This window comes from Ornithorhynchus anatinus, chromosome 17 (assembly GCF_004115215.2).
Source record: "Ornithorhynchus anatinus isolate Pmale09 chromosome 17, mOrnAna1.pri.v4, whole genome shotgun sequence".
Lineage (NCBI taxonomy): Eukaryota > Metazoa > Chordata > Mammalia > Monotremata > Ornithorhynchidae > Ornithorhynchus > Ornithorhynchus anatinus.
The window spans coordinates 797,456-815,168 of NC_041744.1; the positions used below are offsets into that span (position 1 = coordinate 797,456).

Below are 17,713 nucleotides of genomic sequence, written 5' to 3' on the forward strand. Positions count from 1 at the left end.
GTGGTAGTGATTATTTATTTGAGGGTGGCTGTACATTAGTCTCAGCTTGCTCCTCTTTCTGGGGTGGGGGTTTCGAGGCCAGGGCCACGAAAAGCCTCCTCGGTCGGGGCCAAGGGAGGTCAAACACAGGGGCACCCAGCCCCGCCAGGGAGGAGCTCAGCTGGGGTCTGCCCACCCCCCGGAGAGGCCGACTCACCCCTGGCCGAAGCCAGATGGCCCGGGGGCTCCCCAGGGCTTTCCCCGGGACTGCCCGGCTCCGCCCCGCAGCCCCTCCCCGCCTCTCCACACCAGGAAGCGCGCCGCCCCCTCCCGGGCCCCTCACCATCGACTCCCAGCGCAGACATGAGGAACGTGACCACCATCCTGCTCTCCGAGGACTCCTCGTCGTCGACCGCATGGCGGGCATCGCCACCTGGGCCATCTTGGCTGCAGCACCAAGGGCAACGAAGGATCGGGATTTCCGGGTCAAGGTCCGACCGCTGGCTCCCGGGACCGGTCCCGGCCGCCGGGGGAGAGCTCGGATCGACGCTCAGGCTCACGCACCTTGGCTCTCATCCGGGGGGGTCCCGACTGGCGGAAGTCCCCAGATCTGCCCCCAGGGCCTTTTCTCTAAGAGTCCCAGCTTCCCAAAGATCCCCAGCTCCCGCTCCCTACGATTCCTTGGCAACGGACCGCCGCCGCCGCCTCCTCCTCCTCCCGGCCTCCCCGGGGGTTAATGAGGGTTGTGCAGGGGTGGGATTCATGGATCTCAGATGGCTGCCGAGCTCTGATGAGTGGAGACAGCCCCGGGCTCTAGTGCCAGCTCTGCCCCCAGCCTGGCTTGCTGCTGTGTAACCTTGGGCAAGTCACTGCACCTCTCTGGGCCTCGGGGACAGAGTGGAACAGTCATGGCATTTACTGAGTGCACTGCACTATGCTAAGCGCCTGAGATAGCATGACCAAAGCATGATACACAGTCTCCGCCCACGAGAAGCTGACATTTAAAATATTTACAATTCCTCTCTGTAAAGGGGGATGAGATAGTTCCTTGCTCTCCCTTCCCTCTTATATTGTGAGCCTCGGGGTGTCTGATCTGATTCGAGTCCATATACCCGAGAAGCAGAGTGGCTCAGTGGAAAGAGCACGGGCTTTGGAGTCAGAGGTCATGAGTTCAAATCCCAGCTCTGCCACTTGTCAGCTGTGTGACTGTGGGCGAGTCACTTCACCTCTCTGTGCCTCAGTTACCTCATCTGTACAATGGGATTAAGACCGTGAGCCTGATTTCCCCTGTGTCTACCCCAGCGCTTAGAACAGTGCTCTGCCCATTGTAAGCGCTTAACAAGTACCAAACATTATTATTATAGCCGGGGCTTAGCACGAGGCTTTCTTGTTCTTGTCTGACCTCTCCGCCCCGATTTAGACCGTAAGCCCGTCAAAGGGCAGGGACTGTCTCTGTTCGCCGATTTGTACATTCAAGCGCTTAGTACAGTGCTCTGCACATAGAAGGGCTCAATAAATACTACTGAATGAATGAACTACCACTGGCCAGTAATCAGTTCCGTTGTCCCTGCCCCACCAGCCAGGGATCGAGGGGGGGAAGGGCCAATGGGTTGTCATAGTTTTTCCCCCGCCACAAACTGAGGCTGTAGACAGCCCTTCCCCAGACTCCAAGAAATTTCCTTCGGGCCACCCTCTCTCACTCTCTAACCCACGCCTTCTTAAGTAAGCAGCTCAAGTGCTGTTGGCGGAAACGAGTGCGGGAGATGAGAGTTCCTTGGGGAAGGCCTCCTGGAGGAGGTGTGTCTCAGAAGGGCTTGAAGACAGGGAAGCGGCCTGGCCTAGTTGGAAGCAAACGTGGGCTGAGTGAGAGAGCAGGGGCCTGGGAGTCAGAAGGTCATGGGTTTCGATCCTGACTCTACCACCTGTTCTGCTGTGTGACCTTGGGGCAAGTCGATCCACTTCTCTGTGCCCGTTACCTCATCTGTTGTAAAATGGGGATTAAGACTGGGAACCTACGGGGGGACAGGGACTGTGTCCAACCCAATTATCTTTCATCTACCCGGGTGCTTAGTACAGTCAATGCTTAACAAATACCGTGGTTTAGAAAACAAAAAACCTCCAACAACAACAAAAAACCCCTGCCTGTAGTCTCCGGGCTTGGTCTTCCCCCATCCATTCTCCAGCCTCTCTGGGTATGCTCAAGCCTCGGTCCAGGTCAGTGGGGGAGCTCAGTCTGACCAGGCCCTAATGAAATTCGGTATTCCAACCAAAAAACTCTCGGGAATTTCAGTGTGGCCCAGGGGAACGAGCATGGGCCGGGATCAGGAGACCTGCCGTGTGACCTAGAGGAGTTCGGTAGTCTCAGCTTCCGCATCTGCGCAAATGGGGAGGATCGGCCCCCCCCAGCTCTCCCCTCCTCCTTCTGCCGGGAGTCCAGTGGGTGGAGGGGACGGGGACCGCGTCCTGATCCGATCCCCGCTCCTCACCCACCCGCTTCACCTGCAGGTTGGGGCCAAGGGCTCTCGGCTGCTAGAGCATCCGGCTTCCAAATCACACTACCTGTGGCCCCCCTGGGCCCGCGACTTCCGGATCGGTCTGCCCCGGCTCGTCTTCTCATTGTCAGGAAAATGCAAGCACTACTTAAGATCTGACTGTTTTTCTTCACTGAGCGGAGACGCACAGCCCCGAATTTACCAAGCCTCCAGAAAATACGCTCTTCCTCGAGCACAGGTGGAGGCGGCGTGGGGCAAAAGTCCAGATTTTTTCTACAGTTTCTGCAAACAAAACACTTCCCCTGCTCGCCCCCGAACAGCATTAATGTCTCTGCGGGCCTGGCCAGAACTCCTTCCCCATCTGCAGAACCTTACTAAAATCACATCTCCTCCACAGGCAGAGAGTGTGTCCGCTTATCTGATTCTCTTGTAGTCTTCCCAAGCACTTAGTACAGTGCTCTGCGCATAATAAGCCCTCAATACATATGACTGATCGATTGAAGAGGCCTCCCTAACTAAGCCCTCAATTACCCTTCTCCCTCTCCCTTCTGCATCGTCTATGCGCTTGGATCTGTATCCCTTTAAGCGCTCGATATTCACTCCGGCCTCGCTGCCCGGCACTTACGCACATACCCGCAATTTATTGATTTCTATTAATGATTAATGCCCGCCTCCCCCTCTAGATTCTAAACTCCTCCGTGGGCAGGGAACGTGTGTCTCCCGACTCTGTGGTGTCATACTCTTCCAAGCGCTTACTACAGTGTCCTGCACACAGGAAGCACTCAATAAGCGCCACTGGTAGACAACTACAAAGAGCGTACGGTCAGAACTGGGGTCAGCCGAGCTAAACCGGGGCCTCCTCAGAGGGCCTTGGTGGCGGAAGCAACCGCCCCGGGCATGGATTTATTCCTGCCACCCTAACCCGACTTTTAATACCCCAGGCTTCAACGAGCCTCCGGAACAACAGGGCTACAGAACAACAGTCCTGCAGCCCCCGTCAAAAGCCTCCCTGTCCCCTGAGTGGAGGGGTAGGGAGGGGCAGACTTACGGCTCTGCAAAGACGGGGGCCCCCACCAACCTGAGAGACAACTTCCATCACTGCCCACCCTAACCTCCACCTCCAAAGAGCGGCTGCCCTCTCAGACTGTTGACTAGCTCCTCCTCTAGACTGGAAGCTGTTGCGGGCAGGAACGTTCATGCATTCATTCATTCAGTCGTGTTTACTGAGTGCTTACTGTGTGCAAAAACACGCTGTTGAGCGCCCGGGAGAGTTCAACATAAGGACAAACAGACCCATTCCCTGCCACAACGAGCTTACGTGTCTACCAACTCTGGTGTACCGCCCTCTCCAAGCGCTTAGTACAGTGCTCCGCACGCAGAAGGTAAATACCAACGTTGGTAAATAAAATACCGACGATCGAGCGAGTGATTGGGCTAGCTCAGTCCCGGCCACCATTTTATAGGCTCCCGCCAGCTGGCCCCAAGCTGTGACCCAAAATGTAATTTTGCAGATCGCAGCACAGGTTCAACGGGGCTACCCGGGGGCGCAGGGAAAACCAGCCTGGAGCTGGGTGAACTGGTGGCCAGCCACCTCGGTGATGACCCATTTGACCTTCCTGTTATTCCTGCCGGAGGGAAGGAAGTGCTTCAGGATATTTTTCAGGTCCATCACCTTGTGGGGAGAGACCAGTGTGCAGCGGAAAAAGTATCATGCGTGCAGATCCCGGATGGGGGTGATACTGAATTTTTAATTCTCCTCTTCTGGTCTCTCCCAAGGCACTTAGTACGGTGCTCTGCACACAGTAAATGTCAATAAATACCATGGATTTGGTCTTTGCCCACTGGGCTGCTATGGACCAGGCAGGTCTGAGACTACAACCTCAACAGACGGGCCCGGGCGTCAGGGCACTTGACTTCTGATCCAGGTTCCGCCCCTTGCCTGCTGTGTGACCTCGGCAAGTCACATTGACTTCTCTGGGCCTCAGCTTCCTGGCAAATGGGGATCAAATACCTGCCTCTCCCTCTCTCTCGGACTGTAATCCCTAGGTGAGTCAGAGACTGCACCTGACCGGATGATCTTGCATCTACCCCCGGGCTTTGCATAGTGTTTGGCACATAGTAAGTGCCTAATAAATACCATCATCATTGTCGTCTTCATCTTAATAATGCTTATTACTGTTATAAGAGCCGTGTGATCTTGTCGATACAGGATCATCAGGTTGGGCACAGTCCCTGTCCCTCCCAGTGCCTACAAACTAAGTAGGAGGGAGAACGTGGATTTAGTCCCCATTTTAACAGGAGAGGAAAGGGGAGGACAGAGCAGTGAAGCGACTTGCCCCAGGTCACACAGCAAGGAGCGGTGAGCCGGGATCAGAACCCAGGTCCCCTGCCTCCCAGGCCCACGCTCTATCCACTGGGCCGTGCCGCTTCTCCTCCGCCTGAGGAGTTTCGGTGGATGCAGGTACACGGTTTTGACGAAACAAGAGAGAGGCCGGGGAGCCCTGACAGAGAGTAAAGAAGCGTCTTCTCGGCCAAGGAAAAATGGACCGATATCTTTCAGTTAATTAACAGGATACGATAATCAATCAGTTGTATTTATTGAGGCACTTACTGTGTACAGGGCACCGTACTAAGCAGTTGGGAAGAGGGGGTAGGCTCCCTTCTTCAAGCGACTTGTCTTTTGGAGAAAAAATAAGTCACCAATTACTGTGACACTAGATTACTGTCATTTCCCAAATTCTGGACCGCCATCACAAACCCACTCCCTCTGAGAATGAACTCGGAGAAACGGCGCAGCCTGATGGAAAGAGACTGGGCCTGGGAGTCAGAGGACTTGGGTTCTAATCTTGTCTCTGCCGCTTGTCTGCAGTGTGACCTTGGGCAAGTCACTTCATGCACCTCAGTTACCTCATCTAACAAAATGGGGATTAAGACCGGGAGCCTTATGTGGGACAGGGACTGCGTCCAACCTGATGATCTTGTTTCTATGCCAGCACTTAGCTCAGTGCCTGGCACACAGTAAGCACTAAACAATACCATTGAAAAAAAAAAAAAAATTACCCAACTCCCAGAACCTCAGCGTGAACCCCGAGGGACCCAGCTACAGATCTTAATAGTGTAGAAGCAGCAAGGACTAATGGACAGAACCCGGGCCTGAGAGTCATTGGACCTGGTTCTAATTCGGCTCATCTGTCTGCTGTGTGACTTTGGGCGAGTCACTTCACTTCTCTGTGCCTCATTACTCACCTGTAATATGGGGATTGACACTGGGAGCCTAAGTGGGACAGGGGACTCGGTCCAACCTGATTATCTTGTATCTACCCCGGCGCTTAGTACAGTGGCTGGCACACAGTAAGCGCTTAACAAAAACCACAATTATTATCAATTGTTATTCTTGGCTGGGATCGCCTCCTTAGCTCTTCCCCAGGTCTTGCTGTGACAAGAAGACTTCTCCCTCAAAATCACAGTCCTGAGTCCTCTTTCTGACTAGTTGCCACAACAAGAACACCTGGTCCCCCGTCAAAATGCCATCGGCAGACGGCACCCTCCCAGAGGCATCCGGGATAGACGTGGGAAAGCCTCATCATTTGGATTTCCTGTTCGGGCCTCCTTGAAATGGGAGCAAATGAGGCGTGGAAGTTTCTTACTTAACATAAATAGCTGTGGCAGAGTGCATGGTGGCTTCAATATGAAAAACACGTGAAAGGTAAAGTGTTTAATCATTATGGAGGGTTTTGTTTAACGGCTTCCCTTATGGGGTAAGAGCCTGGGGCAGGGACCTCGCCTTCTAGGTTTCATGCTTTGGTAGAACACAGACCTACAGCTCTAGATGAGTAATAATACACAGTCCTAACTCACTGCCCCCCACCCCATCACCGAACTTAATTAACCCTTTTGCAAAGTGCCCTCCCCTCAAAAAAAAAATAAAAATCCATTTCAATATCGAAATCAAATATACAAATGCTGTTTGCAGCTTAATCCTTCATAATAAAGTTTGTTTTTCTTCTAGACAGTTAGCTCCTTGCGGGCAGGGAACGTACCTACCAAACTCTGTTGTACTGTACTCTCCCGAGTGCTTAGGACAGTGCTCTGCAGAGAGTAAGCGCTCAGTAAATTCCATTGATTGATTTCCGAGAGCACAAAAGCATAAAGTGAGCCTTCATTTATAATTCCCCGCTCTTTCTCCTTGGATCAAATCCCCAAGAGTAAGCCAACTGATACTCAATCAATGGTATTTATTGAGTAACCGAGTCCTATTAAGCACTTACTCCGCTACCCACCCCGTCCTTCCTTCCATTCGTTTCCCTCCTGTCTGTAATTTATTTTGTGCCTGTCTTCCCTGCTAGACTGTAAAAGCCTTGCGGGTAAAAGGCTTGTGTCTTCCAACTCTATACCCCCCCCAGATGCTGAGTAAAGTGCTTCAAACAGTAGGGGCTCAGTCAATACACTCATCGACTGAGTGATCAGACTAAGTGCTTGGCAGACTTCCAACAGCATCCAAACACCACCTCCCCGCCCTTTAGGAGCTTACATCTAATGGGGGAGAAGGGCAACAGAAATATCTCACATTGCCCTTCTAAAATCACATCTCTTCCTGAAAGCCTTCCTTCCCTAATCTCCCCACCCTACTCTCCCTCCCTATTATGTCACTTTCGCACTTGAGTCCTCACCTCCTAACCGCTTGGGTACTCACTCCCCCCACCTCAAAAGACATATGTGTGAATCCTTATACTGTGTTCCTTCTCCCTACTTGTATTTTCAAGTGCCCCCCCCCCCCCCAGACCATAAATCTTTAAGGGCAGGGATCGGGTCTACTCATTTTGTACTCCCCTAGGGGCTTAACAACAGTGCTCTGCACACCGTAGACTGTAAATTCCTTGAGGGCGGGGATCTTGTCTAAGAACTCAACTGTATTCTCCCGCACGGCGCTCTGCACGGGCAGACTGTAAGCACCTTGGGGGCAGGGGATCATTATCAGGACGGAAAGCACTCGCACTGATTAACTGAAATGATTTACAACGTGATCAGTGTTCATTTAAACGGGTCTTAACAGGCCTGGGTGTCTTGACCCGAATTATCTCCAAGTACTATTAGCCCTCTCCAGATTTTCTCTCCCCAGTGCTTGTCCAATGCTCTGCCGAGAGCGGGCCTGTAAGCACCCCGAGGGAAGGGGATCGGCCTAGGACAGTGCTCTGCCCACAGAAGGCCACTCACCGATTACTTGAAGTGATTTACAAAAAGTGATCGACGTTCATTTAAACAAATGTCTCCAACAGGCCCAAGTGTCTCCGGCCTCATGATCTCCAAGTATCATCGCCCCTCTCCACATTTTAGAACACGGCAAAAGGCAAGGTGAAGGTAAAGGGTCTGCTGAGAGCCTTTCCGCAGCCCCCGCCCCCTCTGCCCGAGCCCGGTTGCTGAACGCGGCCGGGGGCGAATGATAAATTTCTCTCAAACCCCCCAGTCCCCACCCCCACCCGGCCGAAGCCGTCGGAGAGTCCAATCCCGACCCAGAAACGGCGGGGGATGTAAAAGGCCCAGCGAGAGCGGCCTAAACCGTCCCGGAGAAGTCCTCTGGGCGGCCAATAATAATAATCATCCCTGTGGTGTTTGTTAAGCGCTTACTACATGCCAAGCGACGGAGCGGATGGGAGATAATGGGGGGGAAGGGAGAACGGGTATCGAATCTCCATTTCACAGCCGAAGGAACGGAGGCACGGCGCAGCCGAGTGACTGGGCCGAGGTCACACGGCCGGCCCGTTTGTGGGGGAGGAATTGGAACCCGGGTCCTCCGACCCCCCAGGCCCGTGCTCTCTCCTCCGGGCTGCTGCCCCGCAGCTCGGGCGGCGAGGGATGGCTCCCAGACAATAGACTGGGCCGGGCCAGGCGGCGCTGAGCCTTCTCCCCCTCTCCTCGGGGGCCCTGGCTAACCCACCCCGTGACTAAACTGCCCAGCCTGACCCCTTTATCTGGTCTGAGCCCTCCCCTGGACAGATCGCGCCTCCCCACCCCCATCTCTGTCTCTCTCTCTCTCTCTCTCTGTCTCTCCTATTCCCCCGCAACTCGCTCGCTCGCTCCTCAACCCGCTCTGTCCGATCCCTCTCCTTGACTGACCAAGCCTCCCCTGCCTCCCCGCCAACACACACTTACTAACCTCCCCGCCCCCCCATTCCTCAACCTAATCTGATCCCCGTCTCCTTGTTGGCCAAGCCACCCCGCCCCCCCGACTCTCTCTCTCTCTCTCTCACACACACACACACACACACTTACTTACTAACCGCCCCCAACCGATTTACCCCTCACTCTTAATTCCTCAACCCACTCTGATCCCTCTCCTTGACTGACCAAGTCTCCCCTGCCCCCCCCCCACTTACTAATCGCAACCCCTTCCCTCAACCTAATCTCCTTGGCTGGCCAAGCCCCCCCGCAACTCACACACACACACACATACTTACTAACCGCCCCCAACCGATTTACCCCTCACCCTTAATTCCTCCATCGGCTCTGATCCCTCTCCTTGACTGACCAAAGCCTCCCCTGCCTCCCCCCACTTACTAACCTCCCCCCTTCCCATTCCTCAACCTAATCTGAAATCCCGCTCCTTTGCTGGCCAATCCACCCCCGCCCCCCCCACTTACTTACTAACCGCCCCCAACGGCTTTACCCCTCACCCTTAATTCCTCAACGGCTCTGACCTCTCTCCATGCCTGACCAGGCCTCCCCGCCCCCCCAACACACACGCACACACGCTAACACCCCCCACCTTGATTTCCCACCGAGTCCAGCCCCCCCCCTTGACTGACCAAGGCTGCCTGGGCCTCCCCCCCTCCCCGCCCCCTCCCCTTGAGTGACCACCCCTCCCTGGGGTACACGCCCCCCCCAGCGCGCACACACACACACACACGACCCATTCCCCCGGCCCCGCCCCCCCGCCTCCTCAGCCAATCAGAAAAGCGAGCCCGAGCCCCGGGGGGAACCGGCCGCCGCGCGCCCCCCCCCCGCCCCGCGCGCGCGCGCCCCGCTCTCCCGCACACGCGCGCGCGCGCCCCCGCGGATCCCCCCCCCCAACTTGCTCCGACCGCACCGCGGGGGCGCGCGCGCAGCTCCCCCCCCCAGCGCACGCGCCCCGTCCTCGTGCAGGCGGCGGCGGCGCGCGCGGCCTCGCGGGTTGGGGGGGGGGCGCGCCGCCGCGGCTCCGGAGCGCGGACCACGCGCGCAAAGTTCTCTCCTGCCCCCGCCCCCCCCGCCCAACGGAACCGCGACCCCCCTCCCCCCTCCAGCCCCGAGGGCACGCAGAGGGGGGAGGGAACGCGCAAGAAAGAGGGGAGGGGGGGAAATCAGGGCGGGGGAGGGGGGGGCGAGGGAATGGGGAGGGAGGCCGGGACTCACCGGTGAAGCGATGGGAGCAGGCGTTGAGGGGTCGGGGGGCGGGGGCGGCGCAGGAGGCAGCAAAGAAAGAACGCCGAGCGAAGCCCCTCGTGCCTCCGCCGCGCCCCCGCTCAGCGCCGCATGGCCGGCCCTTCGGCCCGGCTCTCCGCCTCGATCCGGGGGGTGGAGGGGGGCGGCGATCGGTGGCCCCTTTCTCCGCTCTCCGAGCCTCTCCGCCTCCTCTCTCTCTCTCTCTCTCTCTTTTTTTTTTTTTTTTTTTTTGTTCGCGAGGAGCCTGTTGCGCATGCGCCCGCGCCCCGCCCCCCGGCGGGAGGTGTAGTCCTCCGAGGGGGCCGCAGCGAGCCACGGGGCGGAGCGCCGAACTACGAGTCCCAGGATGCCGCGCGCGGCGGGGCCGCGGCCCCGAGAACGAGGCCGGCCGCTCCGGCGGGGGCTGTCAATGGAGGAGCCGCAGCAGGAGCCGAACATGGCTGCACCTGGGGCCTGGTCGGCCGCGCGCCCGGAGGCCGGCCCGGGGGGGCGGCGGCCGGCCGAGGACCGGCTCCGGATCTAGGCCCTTTCCTTCCTCTCTCCTCCCGGCCCTTCCTGCCTTCTTTTCCTCCCGGCCCGCCCCCCGCGTCGGGGAGCCCCTTCCACTCCGACCCGGGGGGAAAGGCGGACTTTTGCCACGGGGGGAAGGGGCGCCCGAACGCGGGCCCCGGGCCAACCCCGACCCTGCCACCCGGGGAACGGCATCCCCGACGGGGACGCCCACGCACACACACACACGGACGGCGCCAGAGGGGAGGGGGCCCCTCCGATTAGCCTCCACCCCCCCCTCCCTCGGGGTTGCACCCGGAGACGTGGAAAGCGCCGAAGAAATGCCAGCGTCAGTGTGCCATCTGGGGGAGTGGGAGGCAAAACTCCAGCCACAACCCGCACCCGGGGAAACAGGGCTTCGACATGGAGTGCCAAACCCCGGGGCTTCCTGCGTGGAGTTTACGGCACGATTAATGGGATTTGTTTTTTACGGGGCCGGGCCTTGAGAGACCAGACCAGTTCCCCCCCCTCCCCCCCCTCCAGTTTTAGGACCTAGTCGACCAAGGGTACTCGTTTCTCGCGTCTTAATCATGATGCTATTTCTTAAGCGCTTACTGTGCTAAGCGCTGGGATGGATAAGAGGGTCATGTGTGCAGGGCGCCCAACTCGGGGCTTGGGAAAGCACCGGGCAACAGAGCGGGTAGACAGGAGCCCTGCCCACAGAGACCTTACAGTCTAAAGGGGAAGACAGACATGAAAAAAAATAAAGGATAGGGGAAACGTTCGAGTTTGAGACTACTTAAGTGCTGAGGAGGCGGGGTGAGCATCAGAGTGCTTAAGGGGTACACGGAATCGGCCCCCCCCCCACCCTCCCCCTACACAAACACACAAAAATAAAGAAAGTTTCCCAGTCCGTGACCACTGTCGCGTTACCGGCTAGAAGCAGCGAGGCCTGGGGCGTTGTGGGACCGGGGTTCCAAATCCAGATTCCGCAGCTTGACTGCCGTGGGACCCCGAGCAAGCCATTTAATTTCTCTTTGTGTCTCAGTTACCTCATCTGTAAAATGGGGATAAAATACGTCCTCTCCCTTCTCCTTAGACTGCGAGCTCCCTGTGGGACGGGGACCGTGTCCAACCAGATTATCTCGAATACCCCAGGCCCGTTGCTTGGTGGATTTCTGTCTTTGTCTTATGCTGCCGAGTCGTCTCCGATAATAATAATGTTGGTATTTGTTAAGCGCTTACTATGTATACTATGTTCTAAGTGCTGGGGTAGATACAGGGTAACCGGGTTGTCCCACATGAGGCTCACCGTCTTCAACCCCATTTTACAGATGAGATCACTGAGGCACAGAGAAGTGAAGTGACTTGCCCACAGTCACACAGCCGACAAGTGGCAGAGCTGGGATTCGAACCCATGACTTCTGACTCCCAAGCCCCTGCTCTTTCCACTGATCCACGCTGCTTCTCTAAAGCATCTCCATGGACACATCTCTCCCGGAACGCCCCACCTCCATCTGCAGTTGTTCTGGCAGACTAAACGCTTAACAAATACCGCTATTACTGTACCTGCAGATTGCTAGTAGACTGAGCTCCTTGACACTCGGGGACTGTGTTTACCACCTCTAATGCACTCTCCCAAGTGCTTAATCCAGTGCTGTGCACACCTCCGACGGTGAGCGCTTCACGGGCTAGGATCCTGGTCTCCAAACTCTATTGCATCCTCCTCCCAAGTGCTCAGTACAGTGCTTTGCTTTGTGTAAACTCCTCCAGGGCAGGGATCCTGGGCTTCCAACTCCACTGTGCCCTCCCAAGCGCTCTGTACAGTGCTCTGCACATAGTAGACTGTCAGCTCCTCGTGGGCAGGGAGACTGTCTACTAGCTCTACTGTATTCTTCCAAGGACTTGGCATGGAAGTGGGCACACAATAGGCTTCCAAGGAAAAGCCACCATTGGGTTGATTGGTTGGCCCATCCTGCCCAAGCCCCTTCATCTTCTTTCCCTACTTCACCCGGCCCTCGTGAAAAGTGGAATGATCTGAGGCAGAAGTCCCCAGTCCATCCACAAATAGGTGGCACTATGGGGGGTGGGTACACGCGGGAAGATGGCACAGTGATATGGAGATTTACACCGAGGCACCTCCCTGAAAGACAACCACGCCAGCTGCGTTTTCTAGCAGGGGTGGTGGTCCGCACTGCACGCTTCACACTCCCTCCCCTGGTCCACCCGTGCCCGTCAGCGTGCCCGGTGAGAGGGCTACTTGTGGTTAGTCCAGTCATCTGGCAGGCTTTGTTTCCACTGGGCGTAGTCATCCCCTCCTCACTGAAGGCAGTCTATGTCTGTGTCTGCCAGTGTCCCCCAGAGAAGCAGCGAGGTCCAGTGGATAGAACCCGGGTCTGGGGGTCAGAAGGACCTGGGTTCTAATCCCGGCTCCGCCGCTTGTCGGCTCTGAGACCTTGGGGAAATCACTTAAATTATCTGTGCCTCAGTTACCTCATCTGTCAAATGGGGACTAAGACTCTGAGAACCATGTGGGACAGGGACTGTGTCCAACCTGATATGCCTATAACCTAGCGCTTAATAAAGTGCCTGGCATTTAGCAAGCACCTAACAAATACTATTTTTAAAAAGCCTAATTAGGTGGCCCCTGAGCAAGTCTTATTAAAATCCCATCTCCTCCAAGAGGGTTTCCCTGATTCAGCCCTCATTTCCCCTACTTCTGGCCCACTCCACCTTTCCCTTCAATTTGGATTTGTACCCTTTATTCACCCTATTCCCAGCACCACCTCTCTAACGTACAGATCCATATCAGCAGGGCTCAGTGGAAAGAGCACGGGCTTGGGAGTCAGAGGTCCTGGGTTCTAATTCCACCTCTGCCGCTTGTCAGCTGTGTGACCTCGGGCAGGTCACTTCACTTCTCTGTGCCTCGGTTACCTCATCGGTAAAATGGGGATGAAGACTGTGAACCCCACTGGGGACAACCTGATTACCTTGTATCTACCCCAGCCCTTAGAACAGTGTTTGGCACATAGTAAGCGCTTAACAAATACCAACATTATTATTATTATATCGATTTTAATGTCTGTCTCCCCCTCTACACTGTCAGCTACTTGTGGGCAGGGAATGGGTCTACCAACTTTGTTATATTACATTCTCCCAGGCTCTTAGTACAGTGCTCTGCACACAGTAAGTGCTCAATAAATACCACTGGTCGATCGATCCTCCATTAAACCATTAGCTCCTGGAGGGCAGGGAGCAAGTCTTTATACATTTATTGTCAACCACCAAGAGACTAAAACACTCTGCTGCACAAAGTAAGCTCCCAGCCCAGTGCTCTGCACCCAGTGGGTGCTCAATAAAGACGGATGGTGGTGTGACGACTATCTCGGCAGCAGAGCCCACCAGCGGGCATCGGAGCGGCAGCCCAGGGAGGCGACGCTGACTGAAAACTCCAGTCCTGAGGACCCACGCTGTGGAGTCTCCCCCGATTAGACTCTGAGCTGCTCAATGGGCAGGGAATGTCTCTAGCTGTTGCTGAATTGTACATTCCAAGCGCTTAGTACAGTGCTCTGCACATAGTAAGCACTCAATAATTACTATTGAATGAATGAGCCCATTCCTGCCGGTCATAATAATGTTGGTATTTGTTAAGCGCTTACTATGTGCCGAGCACTGTTCTAAGCGCTGGGGTAGACATAGGGGAATCAGGTTGTCCCACGTGAGGCTCACAGTCTTAATCCCCATTTTACAGATGAGGGAACTGAGGCACAGAGAAGTTAAGTGACTCGCCCACAGTCACACAGCCGACAAGTGGCAGAGCTGGGATTCGAACTCATGAGCCCTGACTCCAAAGCCGGTGCTCTTTCCACTGAGCCACGCTTCCTGCCGGGCCGCCAGCGGCTTCAGTCAGTCAGTCGATCGGATCTATTGAGCATTTACCGGGTGCAGAGCACTGGACTAAGCACTTGGGAGCGTACGATATAACCATAAACAGACACGTTCCCTGCCGACGATGAGCTTACAGTGTAGAGAGGGAAACAGATGCTAATGTTAATAAACTAAATGATAGAAATGGACCTAAGTGCCGAGGAGGTGGGAGGGGGGATGGATAAAGGGAGCAAGTCAGGGCCACACAGAAGGGAGTGGGAGAAGAGGAAAGAAGGGCTTAGTCAGGGAAGACCTCTGGGAGGATATGGGCCTTCAATAAGGCTTTGAAGAAGTGGAGAGGAATCGTCTGTCAGATATGAGGAGGGAGGACCTTCCAGGCCAGAGGCAGGGCGGGGGCGAGAGGTTGGCGGCCAGCTAGACGAGACTGAGGTACAGTGAGAAGGTTAGCGCTAGAGGAGTGAAGTGTGCAGGCTGGGTTGTAGTAAGAGAGTAGCGAGGTGAAGTAGGAAGGGCAAGGTGATTGAGTGATGATAAGGAGTTTCTGTTTGATGAGGAGGTGGATGGGCAACCACTGGAGATTCCTGAGGAGAGGGGAAACATGGCCTGACTGTTCTTTTGTAGAAAAATGATCTGGGCACCAGAGTGAAATATGGACTGGATGGGGGAGAGACAGGCGGGTGGGAGGTCAGCAAGGAGGCTGATAGAGTAATCAAGGCGGGATAGGATAAGCGATTGGATTAACGTGGTAGCAGTCTGGATGCAGAGGAAAGGGCGGATTTTAGCGACGTCGTGAAGGTCGAACCGCCAGGATTTAGTGATGGATTGAATATGTGGGTTGAATGAATACGTGGGTTGCTCACGGCGGAGCGAGAGAGCGGCCAGTAGGTGGGGGTGGGGTGGCATAATAATAATGATAATAACATTTAGGAAGTGTTTATTACGTGCCAAGCACCATTCTAAGCACCAAGGTAGATGCATGTTAATCAGGTCGGACACAGTTCCTATCCCACATGGGGCTCGCAGTCTAAGTCGGAGGGAGAACGGGGATCAAACCCTCATTTTAGAGATGAGGAAACTGAAGCACGGAGAAGTGACTCGCCCAATGTCACAAAACGTCCCCGGCGCACACCATCTTACAGGCGGAGGAGGAGAGAGATCAAGAGATGAGAAGCAGCCAAGCTCCCTGCCCTCGAGAGGTTTCCTGTCTAACTTCGGGCCCTGTCCAGACAGTAGCAATAGTATTTACTGAGTGCACGCTGCGTGCAGAGATGGAAAAGTGTATCCAGGTGGGAAACGGACACGGATAATGATAATTGTGGCATCTGTCATGCGTCTAATATGTGGCAGACACTGTACCAAATGCAAAAAAATGCAAAAAACATTCCCATACAATAAGAGAAACGACAGAGCAGCATAGCAGGGAATGCGTCTGTTTATTTTTAGATCGTCCTCTCCCAGTGCTTGGTACAGTGCTCTACACACCGTAAGCACTCAAAAAATAAATTCAACTGAATGCCCACCTCAGCTTCACTGACACTGTCCTCTCCTGATTCTCCTCCTCTCTCTGGCTTCTCATTCTCGATCTCTTTTGCGGGATCCTTCTCTTCCTCCCACTCTCTAAGTGAAGGTGTCCCTCAAGGTTCGGTTCTGGGTCACCTTCTATTCTCCATCTACACCCACTCCCTTGGAGAACTCATTCGTTTACCTGACTTTAACTACCCCCTCTATGCTGATGACACCTAAATCTACATCTCCAGCCCTGATCTCTCTCCCTCTGAACAGCTCACATTTCCTCCTGCCTATAAGACATCTGTATTAGGATGTCCTGCCGTCACCTCAAATTTAACATGTCTAAAACAGAGCTCCTTATCTTCCCATGCAAACCCTGACCTCCCCTGACTTTTCCATCACTGTAGACGGCACCACCAACCTTTCTGTCCCACAAGCCTGTAACCTTGGCTTTATCCTTGACTCCTCTCTCTCATTCTACTCACACACTCAATCCATCACCAGATCCTGTCGGTTCGACCTTCACAGCATCGCTAAAATCCATCCTTTCCTCTCCATCCAAACTGCGACCACATTAATCCAATCGCTTAGTCTGTAAGCCCTTCACTGGGCAGGGATTGTCTCTATCTGTTGCCGAATTGTACATTCCAAGCGCTTAGTACAGTGCTCTGCACATAGTAAGCACTCGATAAATACTATTGAATGAGTCCTGCCTCGATTACTGTAACAATCTCCTTGCTGATCTCCCAGCCTCCTGTGTCTCCCCACTCCAGTCCGTACTTCACTCTGCTGTCCGGATCATCTTTCTACAGAAATGCTCAGGCCATGTTTCCCCACTCTTTGGGAAACGTCAGTGGTTGTCCATCCACCTCTGCATCAAACTGAAACTCCTCACCATAGGCGTTAAAGTACTGAATCTCCTCACCCCATCCTACCTCCCCTCTCTACTCTCCTACCACAACCCAGCCCACACATTTCACTCCCCTAATGTTAACCTTCTCATTGTACCTCAATCTCGTTTATCTCACCGCCGGCCTCTTGCCGCCGGCCTCTTGCCGCCGGCCTCTTGCCCACGTCCTGTCCCTGGCCTGGAACACCCTCCCTCCTCATATCCGACAGACAATTCCTCTCCCCACTCTCAAAGCCTTATTGAAGGCATATCTCCTGCAGGAGGCCTTCCCTAACTAGGCCCTCTTTTCCTTTTCTTCAACTCCCTTCTGCGTTCCCCCTGACTTGCTCCCTTTATTCATTCCCCCCTGCCAGCCCCACAGCATTTATGTACATGTCTGTAATTTATTTATATTAATGTCTGTCTCCCCCTCTAGACTGTAAGCTCGCTTTGGGAAGGGAACGTGTGTTATATTGTACTTTCCCAGGCTCTTTCTACAGTGCTCTGCACACGATAAGTCCTCGATAAATACTGACTGACTGAATGACGCTCCCTTTTACTGTTATCTCCTCTATCTCGCCGTCAACCTCTCACCCACGTCCTGTCTCTGGCCTGGAACACCCTCCCTCTTCACATCCGACAGACGATCACTCTCCCCACCTTCAGAGTCTTATTGAAATCCCTCTCCTCCAAGAGGCCTTCTCCAACTAAGCTCTCATTTCCTCTTCTACTCCTCTCTGTGTCGCCCTTGCATTTGGATTGGTTCCCTTTATTCACCCCTCCTTCAGTTCCACCAGCACTTATGTCCATATCCGTAACTTCTATTAACGTCTGTCTCCCCCGCCCAGGCTGCTAGCTCCTTGTGGTCAGGGCACGTGCCTATCAATTCTCTTATATTTTCCTCTCCCGAGCACTTAGTTCAGTGCTCGGCACACAGTAAGCACTCAATAAATTCGATTGATTGATTGTTCACTCTGGTCCTCATCCTGATGAAGTTGGAAATTATGAAGTGCTGTCTACAAAGCATTGTCCTCAGCGCTGGGATAGA

General features: G+C 54.7%; 1 protein-coding gene across 1 annotated transcript in view; it reads right to left on the reverse strand.

The window, feature by feature from the left end:
- GTF2I (general transcription factor IIi) overlaps positions 1–421 on the reverse strand; it is a 33,146-nt gene extending 32,725 nt beyond the window's left edge. The window contains 2 exon segments of the mRNA XM_029082462.2: positions 323–394; positions 397–421. Coding sequence (XP_028938295.1) covers positions 323–394; positions 397–421 — 97 coding nt within the window.
- Positions 422–17,713: the final 17,292 nt, after the last annotated feature.